This window comes from Hippichthys cyanospilos, chromosome 5 (genome assembly GCF_059441005.1).
Source record: "Hippichthys cyanospilos isolate Australia breed blue-spotted pipefish chromosome 5, RoL_Hcya_1.0, whole genome shotgun sequence".
NCBI classification, from domain to species: Eukaryota; Metazoa; Chordata; class Actinopteri; order Syngnathiformes; family Syngnathidae; genus Hippichthys; species Hippichthys cyanospilos.
The window spans coordinates 3,485,395-3,508,459 of record NC_142373.1 but is presented as its reverse complement, the minus strand read 5'-3'; the positions used below and the strand labels follow the sequence as shown (position 1 = coordinate 3,508,459).

The 23,065-nt window shown below is 38.5% G+C and overlaps 2 protein-coding genes and 1 long non-coding RNA gene across 4 annotated transcripts in view; 2 read left to right on the top strand and 1 right to left on the bottom strand.

The window, feature by feature from the left end:
- Positions 1-10,527, top strand: part of LOC148423191 (aryl hydrocarbon receptor-like) — a 59,169-nt gene extending 48,642 nt beyond the window's left edge. The window contains exons 9-11 of the mRNA XM_088415342.1: positions 3,360-3,501; positions 3,669-5,262; positions 6,992-10,527. Coding sequence (XP_088271468.1) covers positions 3,360-3,501; positions 3,669-5,262; positions 6,992-7,132 — 1,877 coding nt within the window. The 3' untranslated portion in view covers positions 7,133-10,527. The remainder of the gene's footprint in view (positions 1-3,359; positions 3,502-3,668; positions 5,263-6,991) is intronic.
- LOC148423190 (uncharacterized) lies at positions 805-19,074 on the bottom strand. Its single transcript, XR_015865652.1, has 3 exons — positions 18,731-19,074; positions 3,212-3,240; positions 805-871 (listed from the first exon to the last, which is right to left on the bottom strand). It is a non-coding gene; the product is annotated as an uncharacterized LOC148423190 (long non-coding RNA).
- Positions 18,764-23,065, top strand: part of LOC148423189 (kalirin-like) — a 156,638-nt gene continuing 152,336 nt past the window's right edge. The window contains exon 1 of one of the 2 annotated variants that reach the window (XM_088415343.1): positions 18,764-18,857. In XM_088415343.1, the coding sequence (XP_088271469.1) occupies positions 18,791-18,857 (67 nt within the window). In that variant the 5' untranslated portion in view covers positions 18,764-18,790. The remainder of the gene's footprint in view (positions 18,858-23,065) is intronic. The other variant, XM_088415344.1, reaches the window with a different exon arrangement.

Genomic DNA, 23,065 nt, shown 5'->3' with positions numbered 1-23,065 from the left:
TGTAAATGTCTTTTTCATTTTATGAAGGGTGTTGTTTCCGATTAAGCTCTCAGTAGGGATTTTTCCTAGGTAGGGTGTTTATTTTTTTAAAGTCAAAGTCAATTATATTTGTATAGCCCTGAATCACCCCAGTCTCAAAGTTTTGGTGACAAGTTATCAAAAGGTAAATAGCCCAAAGAACAATTGCAGACAAGACGCATTCAAAACAAAAATGACTAACATATTAGATCTAATCTATGTGTGCATTTAAGTCATTTCTATGGTAATTGTAAATTGTTGAGCCTATAAAAAACACACAATTACCCTAAAATGACTGAAACACTTTGAATTGTCTTGTGCAGGAATTTTAATGAAATACACTTGTCATGCCATGAGTTTATTTATTGTCACGGGGGACCCCGAGCCCGAACAGGATGCGACCGACAACCGAGGGGTTGGGTTCAAAGAGTTTATTACAACAGAAAGCGCACGTCTGGCGTGGAAAATAAGGGTGTCCAAAAAGAGAACGGGAAAGTACAAACAAAAGTCACAAAGTACGAAATAAGGGAGAGACGAGAACGTCCAGGAGGAATCAGTCCAACTGAGGAGTAAGGCAACGAGGGGGCGGAGGCTACAGGAGAACGACTGGGAACAAAGTAACAACAAAAAAAACAAGCGAGCAAAAATACAACTAGAGAAAAGTACCAACCAAAAGATCACAAGCGAGAGTGCCGCGAGGCATGGGAGTTCACTGGGCGCAGGGAGTATGGCGAAGGAATAACCCAGCGTCGCTCTCCTGTAGCGACCAGCCTTAAAAAGACCCTGATGGGTAATGGGGAACAGGTGCGCAAGACTGGTGACCCCGCCTCCTCGTGGCACAATTGAACACTGCCTAGGAACATAGCAAACACACACACATGACGTTTATATAACAAATGTAAACATAATTCAAGGAAAATATTTGCTGTAAGTTTGCTTTTAAATAGCAGACGTGCTGGTTTAATTCTATTTGTTTTACTTATCAAATTCACGCTAAACTACAACTAGAGGTGGCAAACAGCTTGAAAAAAGCTTGTTGCAGTACTGCAGACTGTCACTGGAAAAAACAACAGGGAAAATTAGATGACTTGAAATTAGTTGAGACATGTGGAGCCCTATTTTGATCATGCAAATCTACTACAAAGTGCAGTCTAACTGTACTAGGTGGGAGTTTTTATTCTGTTGGCCATTTTCATAGAGGGGCACAATTTGAAGTAGGTGTTTGTGCCATTGTGGGACTGAACATAGCCAAATGTATTCCTGGCCAATCGAAACTTCTCTCTTTTCCTTTAAATTCAATGCATAAGAAGAGGTACGCAGTCTACAGGGCAGAAACAAAACTGACTCCCTGGAGCATATGCAGGCGAAGCAATGCAAAGTATATTTAAGGAACTGTAAGATAAGCTCTATTTATAAACGGTGTAAATTTGACTGACGTTAAGTGAGCAGTTGGTGACCTTCAACATTCCTCTGAGGCCTTTAACGCCCATATCATATCTTGGGTCTGTGTGTCTTTTGCTCAGCAAAGTACACCCAAAGTCGTTTAAAAAGCTAATGCTAACATTAGTGTAAGCTTTTTAACGAGCTAATTCTAACGTGAGCCTAATGAACTTTTCATGTTTGTGAAGATGGATGAGTGCGTCACTACTTGTCTGTTTTAGGTGCTGCATCATCACAGTGGTGCTTTGCGGTATGCCATTTCACTCTAACAAACAATGTTAACATTGAAATGTTCTCAGACATGTGTAAGAAACTATACACAAAAAATGGGGAAAAGGCTTTTTTTTTTATACTCGCTCATGAATGAGGAGAACGGAGAAGGACTGCACAAATTGGCTGCATTCTCGAGCAGCCTTTCTGAACCCTCTCTTTTTATTTGTATCAAAGGTCCTTAGTTCACATGAAGGTTCAGGCCCTAAAAGGGCAAAAGTGCAGCCAGGGCGAAAAAAAACAAAACAACAACAACAAAAGCCACATCTAAGTGATATCTGTCTGCGGTTAGAGCGTGAGCAGGCTGGTTTGAGCTGACCTTCCAATGGCGAAACGTGAGACAGCATTCCCTCTCACGGCAACGTTCTCACAGCAAAGCATTTCTCTTTTGCAAGCAGTTATATTGATTGTAGTAAATATATAATCACTATATTTACAATTAAGAATTCTTTTTGTCAGCCATGTGTTGTGACAATAGTTGCTATGTGGTTGTTATGGTCGTGACTTTGTCACCTTTTACGATTCTGTGTATTCATCACCTTTTCTAATTAGCAGAGGTGAGGCCGGAAACTCCAGTTCCTCGAGAGCTGTGTTCTGTCTTTTTTTTGTATGTCTCCCTCTCTCATCATACCAGATCAACTTGATCAGCTCATCAGCAATCTCAGTAAAAGTCTGATAACAATCTTCCAGACATCCATTTTCTATATTCCTGTATTTACTGTTGGGGCTGATTTGTACCTTGATAGGTTGCCGTGTAGTTGTTATGATTGTTTAGTTGCTGGGTCTAGATTCTAAATCTGTTTCCGAGGTTAGTTTTTCAGATCTAGTATACAATGGTCCATGGTTACGTTGGAATTGAATTGCTTCTGGGTCCAAATTCTGCTCTGCACATGATGCAATATTTGAATCTGCTTTCTCAGATGACGCTCCCTCTTCCACACTCAGCTTCATCACGCGGCGTGGCGGTTAACTGTTGTCCTAGGCATTGTGGATGTCATAATCACAAAACACAATCGATCAATAATTAAATTAATAATAGAGTAATAGAGTAGCACGTAGTTGCCAACACTTTCAATGTTTCATTTTTTTGCAGGTGATTTGTTGTTGCAGCTCGAGTTCAGTCTCCCAGTGCACCATTTGGCCACTCAATGGGCCGCTGATGTAAATAAACTGACACAAACGCCAGATAGTGTCAGTTTATGAGTTATCCATAACAACAACAAAACACATTGCATTTTGAATGTACTCCTGTCAAAAAAGTTGAGGATGCCCGGTCCAACCCAGTCAGAGAGTTAAAACAGCTTTTGCTAGTAATCCCCGGGATTACGAAGCAGATTGAGTAAAGCTGTAGAGCTGCCAGAGAAGACGGGAAAGGGAGGGGGTGGGGGTTCGAATTCCACTGCATAAGCAAAGCATCACAGATGACCCAGCATTAAAACATTGTGATGACAAAGGCCTCCGAGGCCTGATATGTTACTCTCACCTGTGTGGTTGAAGGGCCAATGTGAAGTACTTCAGTCAATGTGCAAAAGAAACAAACAAAAAACAAACAAAATATTATACATAAACCCACACTGCCCTGCAAGGTTCAGTAAGTGCACTAACACTGATTTTGTGTGTTTCTGTTTTAGTGATGAAGACTGGGGAGAGTGGATTGACAGTGTTCAGGCTGCTCACCAAGGAGAATCGCTGGAAATGGGTGCAGGCCAACGCTCGTCTGGTTTACAAAAATGGCAAACCCGACTACATCATCGCTACTCAGAGGCCCCTTTTGTATGTTCTTTATGTTCAACTCAAAATTGACACTGTGACTTTTTATAAAGGGTAAATGGGGACACTGTTGGAACGTTGTGTTTACAATGACAGATACTCCATATTTTGATTTGAGTTCAAAATGTGTATAATACTTCCAGTTAACATTCCTGCTATATGTTTTGCAGGGATGAAGAGGGAGGAGAACATTTGCGTAAACGCTCTATGCATCTACCCTTTACATATGCCACAGGCGAGGCCTTGCTTTACCAGTCGAACCATCCCATTGCGGGCTTCAGAGATGGTGTTTCTGAGAAGAACAGTAGTAAGTCAAAGAAGAGTCGGGCTGACAGGTTGTTGAGGGATGGTCTGGACCCAGGCTCTCTTCTTGGGGCTCTCATGAGCCAGGATGAGACCGTGTATGTTTGCCAGCCTGCTTTGGAGCCCAAAATTTCCTTTCACAGCAGCTTCTTTGGGGACCAAATGGGCTTCTCTGACTCCAAAGCCAGTTTGCAAAGAAGTTGGGACACACCAAACAGTGATGATGTGGATCAAAGTATCACAGAACCAGGCACTAGTTTTGACCCACTGCTTGCCACTCTTGACTCGCTCTCACTGGAAGGCCAAGGGGTCATGGATTCGGAGGATGGTGGCTGTTCAAACGGAGAGTTGTTTGGAGCTCTTGAGGGTTTGGGGCTGAGCGCTGAAGATCTTGAGCTTCTCTTGTTGGATGAGAGGATGATTCGAGTTGAGATGGACCCAGAGCGGGTGCCCACTTTAGATGACCTTCTCACAAATGATGAGATTCTTTCATACATCTACGACTCCATTGAAGGAAAGACTGAATCAGACCAGGGCGGACAGGTGCCACCCTCTAATCCCTCAGTGAGTGCAACAACTGTATCAGTGTCTGAAAGCGTTCTCACCTCAGACACAAATGTGAAAATGCAGTTTTCTCACCATACGCCTTCAGTGGCAGGGAAGGCTCCCATCGTTCAGCTGTCTCAGGAGATGCAAAAGCACCTCAGCATGTGCTCAGGCAAACGGGCACACAACTGGGGCCCCCAGAGCGACCATTTGGCCAATACTATAGTCAACAGAGACCTGATAGGACATGTAGAAGCTGCCCGCAATGGACAATGGTCAGCCCAAGACATTCTTATGAATGCAGGGATACAATTGGAACACATGAACTCGCAACAAACTGTTTTCAACGCCAAGACATCCCAACTAGACAGGGAACTTCATCAACATCAAAGCTACCTTCAACAGCAGCAACAGCCCCTCCTACAAAACCAGATCTCACAGCAGTGCCATGCCAAACAGAAGGCCGCCAACCTAAACGGACTGTGTGGCATCTCCAGCACAGAGCAGTCGGCAGTAAAAACACAGTGGCAGGACTTTGGCTTCGGCGAAACTTTGAGTCCGTGCCTCAATAACAGCCAAAAACCTCTCGGGGACCCCTCATTAGATACCTGCATAGATTACAGCATCCCCAACATCGACAATTCGGATTACTCGGTTAACGGTGGGGGTTTGTTCGAGAGCAGCGCGCCTCAGCTCAGAGCCGAGTCTACAATCACATCATTCCCGGGGATTTCCCAGAAGCTGCAACAGGAGCCGATTCCGGTTCCTTTGGCTCAAGTCATCTCCAGCCTGTCCCATTGTCCTCCTCCGAACGCCTCCCTGGAACAAATCTTGGCAGTTGGCAAACCATGTCGGCAGTTGGACCATTACAGCATGGTGGCCTCTGACATGCCTCTCGAGCCCAATCACGGCAAGGTAAGAAACAATTAACATGGATCTTACCGTCCTCTTGTAATCGTATTTATCTTTAAGGTGTTGATCGGTAATTTACTTTTTGTATCTTATGATACTGTATTTGAACAATAAGAATCTTTAATAAGAGTAGTTATTTTTATTAATTAACTCAAAAACAGACATGGACCAAAAAATTATGAAGCACTAATGGAGGGACAGCCTGGGATCATAAACATCCACTCCATATGGGGTAGAATACATATGTAGAAACTAGATTTCATAGTTTTTGGTGTAACCAAACAACAAGAATTACATTAATAACTGCAACAGAAAATGTAACTAACGAGCGAGAGGGAGGATGGAGCTGGATCTTGACAGGTGGATTGGAGCAGCATCTACTGTGCTGTGTACTTTGTGTTGTTGGTCTGTCATGGCGAAGAAGGTGTTGGGCTGAAAGGCAAAGCTATCGAATTACCGGTCGATCAACATACCAACCCTCCCCTTTGGCAACAAACTCTGGATTGTTACTGTAAAAACGGGATCTCAGATACCACTTACTGAAATTAGTTTCCTCCGCAGTGTCTGGTATGAGGAGAGATTGGCCCAAAATTATTCCCACAAATATATTCATGATTCTCTCTTGTTTTTGAGATCCACGATTGCAGTTGCAATTTTCGTGTGTTTTTCAGATCCCCAAATATAGCTGCGATTTTCACATGTTAGTTTGATGTTGAGTATGCATTTATCATGACTTATCATTTGTAAATGAACAATTCTATTTTTGAGTTGACAAATGTTCATTTGTGGATCGCTGGGCATGCGCATTTATTTTTGAGACAAATGTCACGCTGTTGCAAGATACTCACGCATGCAAGTCCTCTGATATTTATGTGTCCAAAAGCCTGTTACTCCTCCATCCATGAGAAAGCAGTGTTGCCGTCTGAACGTAAACAGGCCATATTCCGTGTCCTAAAATTGGAAATTTGAAAGACGGAAAACTTCCGGTACTCTGTTGTGTATTAACACAAATGGAGAAATAAAATATGACCTTAATTTGCTTCCCTTGAGTATGTTTTCATGTTTTGCCTTGACCCCAGAAGACGCTCGTTTCTATTGGCCGCTGCTTCTAATTCTTCTAGAATTAAGTTAATCAACCCTTTCCATGCCAGAGAATTTTCCTGTGTATTTTTATATCACACGGTTGAAAAGGTTGTATTGTGATGATTCTTACGGATAAAGGCATACTGTGTAAATGTTGCTTGTGACACTTTGCGACCTTGATGCTCAAGGGGTTAAATACATACAATTCATGCATAAATAACAGACAAAAGCTGAATAAATAAATAAATAAATAAATGATGGGCCTCAGAACGTTTTGGGATCCTTCTGTAAAAATTGGTCCAAGTAGCTGGGAAGTGGGCTTCTCTGCTACAGCTTCTGTACCCGCAGTAGCAGTAGAAAATGGATGGATAGGTGGCTTCTTGATATTTTTGGCCGATATGGGAGGAGTTTGTTATTTTAATTAAGGTTGAACACAAAGTTGTGTAAACTCTTAGGCTTTAGGCTGATAGTTTACATTCCTGTGTGTATGATTTTCTTTGCATAGTAGCCTTCCGTAGTTAATTCAAAAATAAATATCATGTGAGCGCTTCCATAAAACCTACCGTACGTAAATGTGACACGGGATATCATATACCCATCACACCGTGTCATTTCCTGTTATTTTGTTCTTACCTCCTGGACTGTGCAGATTGAGAATGGAAGCATCCTGACCACAGCATACCCCGCAATGCCCAACGGAAATGGCGCAACGCCCCCTGCTGTCCAGATACCCTGTCCGGAGACTCTGCCCGGTCTCACGGATCCGCCAGCTACCGGCTTCTACCTCTGACCACCTGGCCGCTGCGAATGGCCAGAGACACGAACACACACGCACATACACTGACTGGACCAGCCTTATAACACTCATACAGTATAGAACGACACCAGTAAACGCTGTCCAGTTTTGTTTTGATCTGTTTTTTTTTTTTTTGGTTGTTTTTTTTGTTGTTGTTTTTTTTTGGCCAAGGAAGTTGAGCCATCATTGTATTATTTTTCAAGTACTATTATCATAAGAGTCCTTTGTTTACAATAATGCAGTTAGAGAGTTGTGTGAATGAATACAAATGCGACAGATGATTCAGGGTTTCTTTGAAATGAGTTGCAGATGAACTAACAGGTTTGGAGCCAGACTGTATGTCTGTGCTTCATGAATGTACACACTCAAATGGAAAAAGGGAGGGAGGCTTTAGCACTAAATGCAACTTTGACTTTATCCATATGTCTATCAGAAATATCTTCAGATCTTCCTGTTTCACAATGAGACCATTCTTTAGACACACCTGGGCAAGCTATACAATCAAATCTCATATAAAAGCTGACTTTTCTTAAGATTATGATTCTCTGTTGACATAATACTGTCAGGCATTGGCTGATATCATTGATATTCTTAATTTTATTTGTGCACCAGAATTATTACCTCTCTCTGGACAAATATCACCGAAAACGTCATCATAATGTTTCATCATAATACCTTGACATGTTTCTTTTTAAAAAGGCAGACATTTTGTAGCTTGTGCAGGTGTACCTAATGAAGTGTCAACGGTGAGCGCCACTTGGTTATTTGCTTCAATTTACATCTCAACGCTCCACAAAAAAAAGCACAAAAGCGAGCAAACAAAACAGTTGTCCATCATGCAACAAGAATGTAGTGCTTCATTTCTTTGTTGAATAGTTGTTCCAGTCAAAAATGAGATTAAATGTTTGAAAGGAAGTATACAGTAGAATATGAAAGAAATGATGCTTGAATGATATCCTGCACTTTATTTCAAGCAGCCATTTAACACAACACCTGGTCAAAACAAAACCATATTTGTTTTGGTTTTATTTTATTTCTCCTGATTAAAGAAGTAACTAATGCTAACGAGACAAGTAGGCTTCCATTTTCAGACGACACCCTTACAAGCGCAAACACTTCTGTACAATTTTTCATGTCCTCTTTATATATCTCAAGTTGAACTATACAGTATCTATAGTTGTTCTTTTTTTTAAATTATTATTATTGTTGACCATGTTGATCAACGTTAACCTTGGGGGGATTTAGGGGCGTAAATGTTTTGAATTGACCTGATTAGAGAATCTGTTTAGAATTTCTGTATTTTATTCAAAAGCTCCAGCAATAATGGCTTTTCAATTGTTCTGAAGATAAAGGGCAACTGTGGCTACATATGGGTGGAGTGAGAGAACAACTCTGAAATTCTGATTTTTTTTTTCCTTTTCAGATTGTTGAGAGAAAATGCTTTGAATCGCTGTTTGACTGCTGATTCCCTTATCTTAAAAAAATCCCTTAAACAGTTGACTACAAATTACACAATGAAAAACTATTGCATCTTAAAAATCTTTGTTGACATTTAGAAATTCTAAGCGGTCATAAATGTGTAAAAATAATTCAAACAATGTTAATACTATATGAAACCAACACTAGTGATGAATGATGAATACATATTTGACACACATTTTTTACATGAGGTGTAAAGGTTAACCACAACAAAACTTAAGTAGCCTACGCTCTACTTTTAAACTCAGCTAACAATAGGCAGTGTAAACAACAGACGGCAGTGATGATTAATTATCCAAGGACAGTATAAGTTTTAACACGCCCAAAATTTGGACAAATTGCAAGGCAGTATATAGTTAATAAGTTTCTTTTTTTTTTCCTCCTGTTAAAATCTGCACCGTTCAACAACATTCATTTTGCTAAGCCCTGTCTCATATGGCTTTTGTAAAGCATCCATTGCGTACCAGTTAGGTGGGCTACTGCACAGCAGCTGAATAGGCAATCAATCAATGTTTATAAATTTGGCAGCGTGCTTGTCAGTGATGTTTGAAAATGCAGGCTTAGTGGAGTGTATTACTTAGCTGCAATGTGAAAGGCATTGTCCAGTCAGTATTAGCTACTTTGAAGTCTGAAGAACATGACCTCAGCTCATGCCATTTCTTATATTTAGCATTTGCTGATTTCGTTTTATGAAACATTTTTTAAATAATATGTATGAAAATAAACATATCTTTTGGGAGAAACATACATTAAACAAAAAATAACAGAATACTGTTTGTATGTAAAATTGTCGTTAGAGCAAATGTCGTCAAATGTTCATCCCTAGCACCTACAAATGACTCCCAGCAGATATAAGAAGCGAAGATAAATATACTGTACAAAAATACTGGACACGCGATAATAAAAAGATTGTATCAATCTTGTCACCTAACTTGACATCTGAGTGACGATACTTCTCAAAATGGCACACTCTTTCGAGATACTTTTACAGCACATATTGATCACTAATACGAGTTTTGGTAGCAGTTAATGAGCAGTTAGGAGCAAAACCAAATGTAAGAATTCAGTGGAGATCCCTACAGAAAGACACAGTTGCGAATGTTTCTTATTTGTAGTTAAAATTGTTTTCACAAACTGGCTGACGAGTGGCGGCGAATGACAGAGGAGAGATGCTGAAAAGAGATTTTAATTGTTGAGATAATGTTATTAATAGTGGTATTAATATTAATGTTCTCTATGTTTTATGTTAAAATGTGATTCACACGTGGTTACATGTCATTCAGATTGACTCATTTCCTTTCCGCTTATTGTTTCTTATTTTTTTTCTACAACAGAACAATGTTTTGCTATATTTAATATGATTGATGTTACTTATTAAAGATGTGAAGACAAATATGTGTTCTGTAAATACAAAAAAGAAGCAAATACAGGCGTGTACATAGTTTGGCGTCACTAGTTTCATACACTGTTTTTGCGACACTTGGTCCGTTGTCCTATTTTTTTTCTTTTTGCTTTCTTGTTGTTTTTTTTTTAAGAAGTGTAAATAGTGCAGCTCACACGAATGAGAAAAAAAACACTATGACAGCCTGGAAATGGTGCCATACTGCTGAGTCTTCTAACGTAGGCAATGTAACGTGAAGTTGAACATGCTAACGATGGGACAAGTTTGTTTGCGCGTTGTCTTCTGTTTTTCCTTCTTACAAAAAAAAAAAGAACAAAAGAATCTCAGTGATCACGTCGTTGGGCAAATGAATAAACACCTACATGTTTGCAAGCCTGTTTGACTGACATCCTCTTCAAAAAGTGGGTGCCCTTCAACCTGTCAGTGACGATTTCCTATGTGGAGCCCGAACATGTAAAGGTGCTTTGTGTAGCATTTTAACATCAATAAATCATCATTGCCACATTCAGCATGTGTGCAGCACTGTTGTGTTAACACAAAAATGGGTCAAGGTGTATTTTATTCTCTAAAGGACTGTTGTAACTGGTGGTGGAAAAAAAAAATGGCAGTATGTCACTACTCGTATCTTCTAACTCAGTGTTTCTTGACCTTTTTTCAATTATGTACCCCCTGTGACATATGTTTTCATCCAAGTACCCCTAAACCAGTGCCAAGCGTTTTTGTGTTAAAAAAATACTCATAACATGCCATCAGTGTTTGATTCGTTAAACTTTAGAACCCTTCAAACTTAATTTTTAATTATTGTTATTATAATTATAATTATTATTATTTTAATTTTTGATTATTTTAATAAAATAATCCTTTTTTGGATCATAGAAGAGAAAAAGACAATTTTAAATATTATTAAATATTTATCCACAAAAATATTCAACATAAAGTGTCAGACCTGTTCTCAAAAATACATGATTATAAATAAATTTGTTGTAAAATTTGTCCACAGAAAAATATTTATCATAAAGCGTCATCTTTTGGGATTACAGTAGAGATCTGTTCACAAAAAATAAATTCATTATTAATAAATATTTATCCACAAAAGATATTCAAATTAAGTGTCAACCCTGTTCTCAAAAGGAAACAATTATAAATAAATATTTGTCCACAAAAAAATATTCATTATTCACAAAGTGTCATATTTTGAGATCTGTTCACAAAAATAAGTCATTAACATAATTATTAATAAATATTTGTCCACAAAAAATATTCAACTTTGGGGATCATAGTGGAGATGTGCTTGCAAGAATAAATCTTTAACTTAACAGGTAATGAGAGGTGGCACATGTTGGGTCGAACCATCTGGCTTTTAAAAATAATGAAATTGAATAACCTTCTGAACATAACATTTTATAATCTCATATTTTCCTGAAACATTTAATTAACTCACTAAATATTTTTAAAGGATTTTTGCATGTTTGTCTGTTTTATTTAAAATCTCGAGTACCCCCTGGAGTTCCTTCAAGTACCCCGAGGGGTACTCGTACCGCCATTTGAAAACCTCTGATCTAACTATCCATATCTAAATGGGAGAGATGGGGAACCAAACATTTTTCACATCTGTGCCTTTAAGCTGAGCAAGTAAAACAGTCACTATGAGCAGTCCAAGGGGGGTCATGTTCACATTTACTGAATTTTAACCACTGTCTTGTCTATGTAACTGCCTCTGTAAATTATAACCACCATTCGTGCTCCCTTTAAAGGAAAAGTAGCAAAGGCGGGTCACTTGACTTTCCTGAACATTGGCACTTAGGTCTGTATGTAAAATGATGTCTAAAACTCAATCCCTTGAAAACCTGCATTGACTTAGAGGGTATTTAAGTTTGGACTCTGGCTTTTTATTTATTTATTTATTTTAATCTTGTTTATGCCATTGAGGGTAGGAAGCAAACATTTTAATATTCTTTCCAGGCTTGTTTTGTGTGTTCTGGTTTCATCTAGTGTCTGAAAACATATATTAACACAAATTTTACTTTATACATGTACAGTTCTACTCATCTCTACTTCAACTAGTGAAAATATAAAAGTGATTGGCACAACATTTTGGATTTTTATTGTCACAAGCGAAATCCCATATGGTTTGAGAAAGCCAATTAAAGTAGTTTCACAGGGTAAAGTGGATAAGAGTAGAAATGTGCGTGTCAAATTTGCTGGCCAGAGGTCATTTTCAAACATTTAGGGATACGGTGGTGTAAGACTCCATACAATCATCTCTTTGGCCTGGATTTTAGCTCCCGCAGCTAAATGACCACTACCGTTGTCATATACTGTATGTACGTCTGCTCTGCGGCGCTCCCAAGTGTTCAGAACGAAACACCACAGTTAATTTACGGTTGCAAAGTTTTGCTACCTTAAACGAACCCTGACGAGAACACAACCTTCGCCCCTCAGCTTAAAAAATGGTTAAATAGTAGGCATTTCAATGTTACTTTGAAGCACTGTTTTTAGCCAATTTAATTGATTGCGTTTTTGTATATTTCTGGATTGAACTGAAGAAATGGATAGACTTTTTCTGGCCACTGAATTACTTTCTTAATTTTCCATCCACCCATCCATCCATCCATCCATCCATTTTCTAGAGACGCTTATCATGCTGGTGCCTATCCCAAACCGTCTTCAGTTGGACTGGTTGCCAGCCAGAGACAAATAACCATTCGCACTCACAATCACAAGGGCAATCTAAAATCTCCAGTACACTTACCATGCAAGTGGGAGGAGCCCAGAGTGCCCTGCAAAGACCCACGCGAGCACAGGGAGAACTCATACTGAATGAAATTAATGATGCTTTTTAAGTATTGCTTTCAGTCAGTGCCGTTCTCACAGGGCCAAGTTGCCTCTGTCTGCCCGTTACTGACATTAGATCTGAAGCATAAACTAGGAATTACTGTAAGTCATCAATCATGTCGTACGGTAGTACCCTGTGTGTTGTGTGTTATTAGAAAAGATAAATTATATATATACACACATTTTAGAAAACCTGCCGGATTTGTAATCAAGCCAACAAGAACTCAATTTTAGATGATAGAAAAAGTAGTTTCCTTTTGGTTGTAAGGCAAAACACAGGCCATGCGAGGCTCTCAATGGCTTGGATGTCATTTGTATTTTTGCCCCGTAGATGGCAGCATCTCACAACGGAATCAGACTGATAGCTCTTGCTTTTGGAACCACAAAAACAGATGTGTTGTAGAAAAGGTAAATCGAGGACCTGTATGAAAATAGGAACAGTGGTCCGCTGTATGGACGAAGAACCTCTTCAATATTATCTGACCCAGACGTATAAACGTTTAAATAGTTGTTGTGTCCTAGTTGTTCTGTTAGAATTGTTCAATTTTCATGGCAAAGTCAAATTTAGAGTCTGGATTACTGTTGCTTTATCTGTCAATGGAGCATTGGTCGTAATTGGTGAAAAACAAATAACTTCTACAGCGGAAATCAAGTAAAAATAATCTTTTGATAATTATAACGTATTCCGATATATATTGCGTTTGTGGAATATGTAATAATCAACCAAATCCACCTGTTTTTACCCATCACAAGGCACTGCCATTTTGCCAGTTGCTGTCAACTGAAAATGACATCATATTTGAAAATGACACACCAACTTTTTGGCAACAAATTCAAAACCCTAACAAATCACAACAAATCTTATCTTTTGTAAACTCTTAATTTTTTTTTTGGTGTTCATATAAGTTATATCCGTACGTTATATATTTATTGCGCGTTAAGTTAAGAGTGTTTCACATTTCCCACATTGTGAGCGGTCAATGACTGCCTCTCCATTGTAATGCTGAATGCGCTTTAAGCTGTTGTTATTCCTTTTCCTCGTGACACAGCTAGAGTTCATTTTAACTAAATACCTGAAGTGTCGCAGCATCTGTGTTCACCAAGTTTATAATTGTGTGTATATGCCAAAGGGCCGCATATGAATCAGCTGAGACGTCATAACTTTATCCCCTCGGTTTTCATAATATTCCTGTGTGTGACCAAGGATAGGCGCGGGCATTGATTAAGCCTGTCCGCTTCTTTTCTTGAAATTAATGCCATGACAACCTCAGCAAACACGAGCTGCTGTTAGCTACAACTGGCACTTGATGCTAACAGCCAACTGATGACCCCCTCCTCGAGCTTGGCAGTTATGGCAATTATTTTAAGTAAGAATAAGGCCAATATAAAAATGCATATCTGTGCGTCAAAATTCTTCTCAAGTGGCTGACAGATGAATCTTCCTTCAATGGTGTCGAACTAAAAAATAAATAATAATAAAAATAATTTTTACCCATAATTTTGGCCTTCATTTATGGGGAAAAAGGTTGTGTCTTACGATTGGGTATTAACATTACTTTTGAAATTTTAACGCTTGTGCATGTGTTTAATGCATTTTTTTTTTTTTGCTGCTGCTAAGGAAAGTAATAGGGAATCAACCTCTCATCGTAACTACACCATGTATTTCACAGCATGACACAATCAATGCTCATCAAACTTGTGTATGATCCCAGTAGCCTGTGGGCGGACAAGAAACATAGTGTTTTGTCGACTGCGAGTATAGTTTATCTATTCCTTCTTCACTTTTTTGTCAAAAATATGCAGAGCAGATGATTCATGATGCGGGTAACAGCTGACCTCTCTTGAGTCTTTTGTGGTTTGCTTTTCATGAAGGTGCAGTTAAGGCTAACATATTTCAAGTTGTGGTGCACATAATAGTACACATTCATTTCAGAAGTGACCATATATCAAGACCTGCTGTTTTTGCGAGTTGATTCATTGCCACGGTAGCCTAGGTAGGTTATGTTTACATGTGTTTTTGTCTCATATACACAAAATTCCTGTTCAAACGACCCTATTAGTCCTCTTTAGGCGACTGTAAGACATGCTGATTATAAATTCTGGTAACTAATCGCTGCATGGCATAGTTCATGTTTTTCCTTCGTCTTCAGCCAGGCATGAATCTCAAAGACTTCATGCTGTGCATGCTACGCAAAATCCCGGGTGCAAGAAAGTGGTACAATTTAATTATGATAATACTGAAAACGTTTGACACGGGGAATGTAAACAAAGTAGTTAAACTAAATGTTAAAAAAATCTTGGAAAAAGGGAGTAAAATGATGGGCATCATATCAGACTGGAAGGGAATCATCAAGTTCCTTGGATGAGAGACCTAGACACACACTACAGTACATTGTTGAGCAAACTCTACTAGAGTTTGGTTAATTGAAAAGGCACGATCTCAACATAATGCAAGATGATGTATGGGAGTTTTATATTATTAATATTATTTTATATTTACACTATTTGATAAGATTCAAATTTTTATTTTTCATAAATGGATGGCACATCTGGTGGCAGATTGGTGTGCGGTGTTTTGTTGAAAGCGTTGTTTTTATTGCAGTCAACTTGAATCTATGGGCACTAAAATGGATGTAACCTATGCTTTATTTCTTGCTATGATTGACATCAAGTAAACAACATGGTCAAGATAGATCCCTGTTTCCACAGGCCAACAAAAAAAATATTGAAAATGCAAAACGGCATATATGCTAGATTAGTTGCTGGTGTCAGAAAAAAACATCTTTTGAATCATATTGGCAGAAATATATTTTAGAATCTAATGTGTTGTAGAGAAGTAATACACAGTAGCATTGTATTTAAAAGATGTTTGCCCATTGTTTTGACTGTTTTAAACTCATCAAGTCAATTATGGGTTTAGAACCTAGAGGCGAACATTATTTGTATGATTTTAAGCACCATCCACATTGAGCCCTGTTGCTTGGACTTCATCTATCTAAAAGAAAAACAAAACAAAACTGTTTCTTCAAGTTAAGGGTGTTATTTTGAAATGTTCCCATCCCCAAAGTGTCTTCAATTGTTTTAAACGAAGAATTGCTGGATTACTTTTTTCTAAAAGACTTGTGTAATGTTAAAATTGATGAGAGCAAAATACTGTACAAACACATACAGGTCCAGAAGAACAGCCAGGGATTAATTATGATCTAATGATTATTTTGAGGTAAAAGGAAAAGCCTACATTACCCTGTTATCTCTGTCAATCCCAAGCGTTATATGAAAATGCAAATACTAGAGTGCCAGACGATTTCGAGCGTTTTGACGCATCTTTCATGGTCAACAGAATATTGTATTACATGTGTATTTTGACATGGAGGGTATCATATGAACGATTAGATTCCGTTCTTTATCTAGAAAAAGAAAATGAGATTTTACCAAATTTAGTTCTTTAGTAATCACAGTTTCAAATCAGGTCTTTTGAGTGACACCAAACGGAGAAAATTAGCTTTTTGTGAAAAGATGTGTTTTCTGCATAAAAGTAGCATTTGAAACATCTTACCCGTCCTTCCCTTTGAAACAACATGGAAAAAACTGAAAATGTGTTTTTGATGTCAAAATAACAATTTAAGTAAGTATGTAACTACATTACAACGGTGCTCGATTAGCTCAAGAGGAGCGCTGGCCATGAGTGTCATTTATCCATTCATTACAAAAAACAAAACAAAAAGAAAAACATAGTTGATGAGAATTCTTGTCACTGACATACAACATGATTACTTTGCATAATGAAAATTCTTGTTCATGGCACTTGAAAGAGTTAAAAGATCTGAGATTTTTCATAAGACCAAGATAATCCGTTTCAAAACTTCGTCCACCATTAATGTGACCTATAACCAGAAATCGACATGTCAGGGAATTTTGCCGGTTTCTCATTCGTCCTTCATAAGTGTATAGGCTTTCTGCCATCATTCTCAGTCCGTCATTATTTCAAACTGAACCAAAACTGTCTGTTAATGTAATTTTAACCATTGTTCAGTTATGGTGAAATTACAGTTTGCCACCTCTATGAGAGGACTGTAAGTATAAGGACGTTTTTGCAAAGCTAACAGAAGTGGTAGGTGCAGAAGTAATTTACATCGGTCTGTCAGCAGCCGGCCCGCTACTCCGTCATTGGTCCTTTTACAACCCTTCTGCAACATGGAACAATTTTATTGCGGTTTGCAAACTTGTTGAAACGAGTTCGAAAATCCATTCAAATGTTTTTGCAAGGGAAGTTCGAACCTACTGATAAATTGTAGACTAAATTCATAAAATATTACATATTTAGTCATGATGCCACAGGGTATGGACTTGCACATGCAAAAATCATTGTCCTTTAGCATTATAAGAAAAATGTTGAATGGAAAGAAAACATGCATCACAGGCATAAATAGACAAAACTAAAATTACTAATAACATTTTTACTGGTTTCAAATGTATATTGTAGGCTAGATGCTAAAAAAATCATTTTTCCCACTTGCATGCACAAATCAATACCTTGTGACATTATGGGGAAAATGCTATGTTTTGAAATACAGTATATTAGACATTGTGTTTTACATCCCTCAATACTGGGGTGCAATGTCATTCAATGATATCCACTTTGAAGTGGAATGATTCAAAATGTTTTATTTACTTATTTCTTTTACCTTTCAAGGCAATTTCTTTCACACATTCATGTAAGACAATATTATGCGTTTTTTTGTCATGAGCTTTCACGTTAGCTTCTCAGTAGCACCTTGGCTTTAATATTGAACAGAATCCTTTTCCCATTCAAATTCAAACAAAAGACAGTGGCATTGTCTCCAACCACCGTTCTTAGCTAGAAAAAAAAAAGGTCAGCTAAAACAACATAAAGAGTAAGGTAAAATGTAATTCAGCAACAATAAGAACTTGTAATATTAACATGTAAAACAACATAAGCGTAAACATGTTTTTTGACAAAAAATTAAGCCCATGTGAATGCTTGACTCATTAACAGAAGAAGGATTTTTTTTTAAATGTAACAGTGTAACTCATTTTTCTTTAGTACTATCAACACTATGATGTTGGTCTATGATGTTACTATGTTAGTCATAGAATGATTGACTAAGGATAAGCACTTTACTGATAGTTGATCTAAGTATTTCTTTCTTTCATTCTTCTTTCTTTCTCTCTTTCTTTCTTTCTTTCTTTCTTTCTTGCTGCCTTTTTTTCTTTCTTTCCTTCTTGTGAAACATGGATGAACTGACAAAATCCATACGTTTTCATGCAGCGTCAGGGGCCGTCATTTTTTCAATTATCTACTGTAAAAAAAAAAAAAAAAGTGAAATCACGGTTGCTCAGGGCTCATGTAACGCTCAAATGCATCTCACTTTACAATATGGCTTACAATATCAGATGACCACACTCATAAAACAGGTGATTTAGGCATTACAGTTGCATACTATAGTATGACAATGCAAAGTTGTTGTTTTTTAAATACATAAACGCACGATGTCTGACTCAAGTATTCATCCACACGATATATCATCTGTATCATATCATTTTTTAAATCGCGAGATTTAGTATTTTGTCATCCTGTACTAAAACATATGATGCTAATAAAGGTCAGTGGACTGAATGGAGGGAGGGGAGTGAAGGAGGCGGGCAGCTGTAAGGAGGGAGGGGAGGCAGAGAGACCCTGGCGGAGCAGCGGGGAGGTTGGACGGGGAACAATAGAGAGGAGCGCCGCCAGCCTTCAGGCTCCAAACACACGCATAAGCTACACAACGCGAGTCAGGGAGCGGGATGGAGGCCACGTAAAGTGGACCCTGGACATGTGAGGACTAACACCGAGTGGATTTTGTTTTCTTTCTTACCTCCGCGTCTCTTTTGTTTGACCCGTTTGGCGGTGGGGTTGTGTGGAACCGGAATCCGGTATGAACCCCGCAGAGGCGGCCGAGGAGGCGCCCAGCGACCCCGACACTGATGCATTCTTCAAAACAGGTAGGACGACCGGGGAGGAGTGATGGGAGGGGAGGACATGCTAAAAAATAAATAAATAAAATCGCCCGTTCTCAACGTAAGGAGGGCACCGCGTTTGTTGCACATCTGCCCAGTGTCGCTTTGCAGCTTTTAACATCTCCTATCAGTGTGCTTCTTTGCGAGTGTACGTCCACTTTCTGTCTCTTTTTCTGTTTGTGCGCGTGTGTGTGCACATATACAAAGGGAAAAGACTCCCATGCGTGAATCAGCTGCTCCAAGACGCCAGGAAATGTGTTCCCAAATGTGCAACTCAATGACGTTATCGCAATGATGTTCAAGGCTCTGCAGACGGCGCGTGCGCGCGCGCCGCGTTTGTGTTGATGTCTCCTGTTCACAGACGTCACGTGACTGTGCACAAAGTATTGTCAAAATTGTCGTTTTTAAAAGCCTCGCAAGTGTCATTGTTTTTTTTTTTTTCAACGGCTGGACAGTCATCAATGGACGAGCTCTGGAATCGATTGGTTTTCTCTGTCAGCGATGATTGCGGGAATTCATAGATAACTAGTACTCAGAGGTGAATGAATAGCAATGAAAGTGTTTTAAGGTTTTTGCAGTATTTGGCATATGAGAAAAACATGCTACATTTGACTGATCCTTACTTTCCACTCCTGACTGTCAGGCTTGAATTGTGCCTTTTTGACTTGCTTGAGGAACATAGGCTCATCATTTCTGTAGCATTCAATGGTGCCCTACCACCGAGCCATCCTCTTTCAACTTAAGCGACGCAGTGATGCCATTATCAAAATACCTGCAAGCGGCAGGGCCAAGTTGCCTTGGCAACTCTATGTGATCACGTTAAAAGCATGGCCGTTCTCCCTGATGGTTGAATGATTTACATCAGTGGACCAAAGAACAGATTTAATTGTTGGAACGTTTCCATTTGGGCCGTAATGGGTTAGAAACATCATTGACAGGACTGTGCATTTGTGTGTGTGTGTGTGTTTGTGTGTGTATTTATATCGGTGGAAGTCTGTCAGGGCCTGCAAGGCCTTCTCTGCTGGCCTAACAGCAGACACCTGACACCTGACATTAACAGAACTATAATAAACTAAAATAGTTATAACTACAAAAAAGTCAATTTCATTTTAAATTTATATTTACTGAATATATATATTTTATATATAAAATTATTCTCCATGTTCTGTTCTTTTAATGTCATTATATCCATATGGTTACACTACTCCTAAGTGCTGCAGTTTTAGTGTAGAGTTTTTAGCCAATTAGAATTCAGCGTTGTTCAACGTACATCACCAGGCGGACTTCATGTCTACCTGAGCCCGGAGGCGCTTGGCATTCGCTTGAACCGTCGACGGCTTCTGGGCAGTGTGATTGACCAGTTGTCAGATTGTATACATGTATATTATATATACGTAGCATTTACTATACTATTTTGGTACCAATTTTTAATATGTATGTACAATTTTGATATTTTTACCTGCGGTTCTAAACGCATTAGCTATTTAACATAGGATTGGATTGCCCGTCATACAGCAAATTCGCCTTATGAGCCCTACCGCGGAACGAATTCATCTCGTAACACGAGGGCCCACTGTGTGTGTGCGCGCGTGAGTGAGTGTGTGTGTGTATATATATATATATATATATATATATATATATATATATATATATATATATATATATATATATATAAATGGTCAGACGTTTCAGTGGGTTTTTGTTTTTCCTGCCAATTCCTTTCCATTTTAACTGCGGTCTGAAGGTTTCATGCTAATAAAATCAGAAAGATAACACCATAACATCAGAGAATTGTAGTTGACAAAGGTTGAACTTTTTGTCTAAAATTCCACAAGGTTGGTTTGGTGCAGATGCAGCTCTATTCATCCCAGACAGAACACCATTTTCTACAGTGAAACTTTGTGTTCATGATGTGTCAAGGTGGTGTTCTGTAACTGGGGGCAGAGAAAAGAAAGAAAATAAATAGCCGTCAGTGTTGGCGTGAAGCCTTCAGTTTACAAAAAGGAAAAACAACTGTACTAGAGCAACTGCGAGATCTTTATTCAGGCTTGATCCATCATTTGTTGATTTCCTTTTTAAAAAAAATCTCTTCATTTGAAGAGATCTCTTCATTTACACATGTTTTTGTTCACATCAGCTTTGGAAAAATAAATTGTGTTTCAGAATGTAAACTTTTTATACTTTTTGTAGCTTGGCTCAAACCACCCCACAGACATCTTAAAAGTAATGTCTTTGTACAACTGCTTTTCATACAACTAAGGTATTCTACAACTATTTTTAAGCTAAACCTATGAATACAGGACTTAAATGTACGCAAAAAACTACAGAAAAACATTCTAGCACAGGTATGTCTAGCCCATTTTGTGTTTAATCTGTCCTTTGGGCCAGCACCCCTAAAGTAAATCCAAATGCATACCATACATACCCATACGTAACTAATTTTTCGAGGGCATTATAAATATGCGATAATAACAAAAGTAACTACTTTATATATATATATATATATATATATATATATTTATGAAATTGAAGCAGGAATATTTACTATGTCATATTTAGAGTATTATGACTTTTGAAGAGTTTTGCATTATGGGAGTCCAGGCTAAGCCAATCATCAGTCATGGAAAGCCTTGCAAATGTCAACAATATTTACAATTTTGAATGGCAGTAAATGAGTCCAAGATGGGCTAAATTTGACATCTATCGGGTGTACCTCTCGACCTCCCATTTGCAAGCATTTAGAAAGGACAGCATCGTCGCGTATTGAAAGTCGTCATGTTTGACAATCTATGCAATATTTTTGCCACCCTGTGCTTTTTTTGTATGCTTTTCCTATGATAACACACATAAAAATAACAAAAAGCCCAAATTGGCTCAAAATTTCAGTTAAATAAAATAATAATATAGCGAGAATTTGATTTAACACTCAATTTCAGCTCATATAGTCGGCCTACTTCTTACGGCATTAAAATTAGTCACAATTAATGTTGTTGGGGAGATTAGATGATTTTTTTTTTTTTTCAGCTAAGCAACTTTTGGTAGAGACATTTCTAACCAAGAACCAGGAAGAAAAATGCCACTTTAAGTACCCGTCTTTATAGAGCTTCAATGTGCTCCATTTCATTTCAACGAAGCTAACATGTACTTGCTGCTATGGCCTCTCCATCAGGTGCAATTCTCGGAATTGCGCTAACTTTCATCCAAAATTTTACAGATAATTTACTCCTGTATTGGTTATGTTTAATAACCATCACAAACACCTACGAGTCTGTTCTCGCACTCCCAAAAATGAATCATAACGTTTCTGGTGGAGAATTTTGGCTTATAGAAGACCAAACAAGCTCAGAAAATTATCATAACCAAAAACACATTCTCGCTACTTTGACATTTTTTACAGTAAAACTTTGTTAAAAAGGTAATGCTGCTCGGATAATGTGGGCCTGTGTTTAGTCTGCATGGGCGGTTTGGTGACTTTTCTCCCTGCTCTAAAGATATCGAGTAAGAAGTGAGTCTCTTATAATCTGCCCCGGTGGGGAAAGTAACAACGACCAAGAATTCTCAGAGATGAGTCGAAGAAGAAAAATGACACTTTGAAAGTGTTTCAGGTGAGTAATTATTATAGCATGGTTAAAACCTCAAAACGTTGAAATTACTATCATAGGGCCCCTTTACGAATAATAAGGCATCCGTAAGGTGCTAATGACTATCCAACCATCTTTTTTCTATAGCCGCTTCTTCTCACTAGGGTCGCCGGCTCGCTGGCTCCTATTCCAGCTGACTTTGGGCGTGCCGTCAGATTGCTCACAGCACAGCGAAGCGCCTCGTCACTTCCTCATTTGTGCATCCAGCGGTGCAAAGCTGGTTAACAAGTTGCTTGTATATCCATTTCCTTCAAGTTCCCGTCGAGGTCTTGCTAGTTTTCTATTATTCATCTGAAATGCATCTTGGTCCCGCTGTTGCCTTAATGGATTCTCACTCCGCGCCTTGAGTCCATCAGATTTAATAATGTCTTTTGCGCACGCCGTCATGTCTCTCCTTCACTTGACACTTTGGCGAGATCAGATTAGTGGTGACAAAGGTTTCGGGCAGTGACTTGGCTCCTTCAACACTCGTAACTTGCCCTCACTTTCATTTATAATGTCCTTAAAGGGACAGTGTGTAAGATTTAGTCTGTTTTTCATTAAAAAGGAATA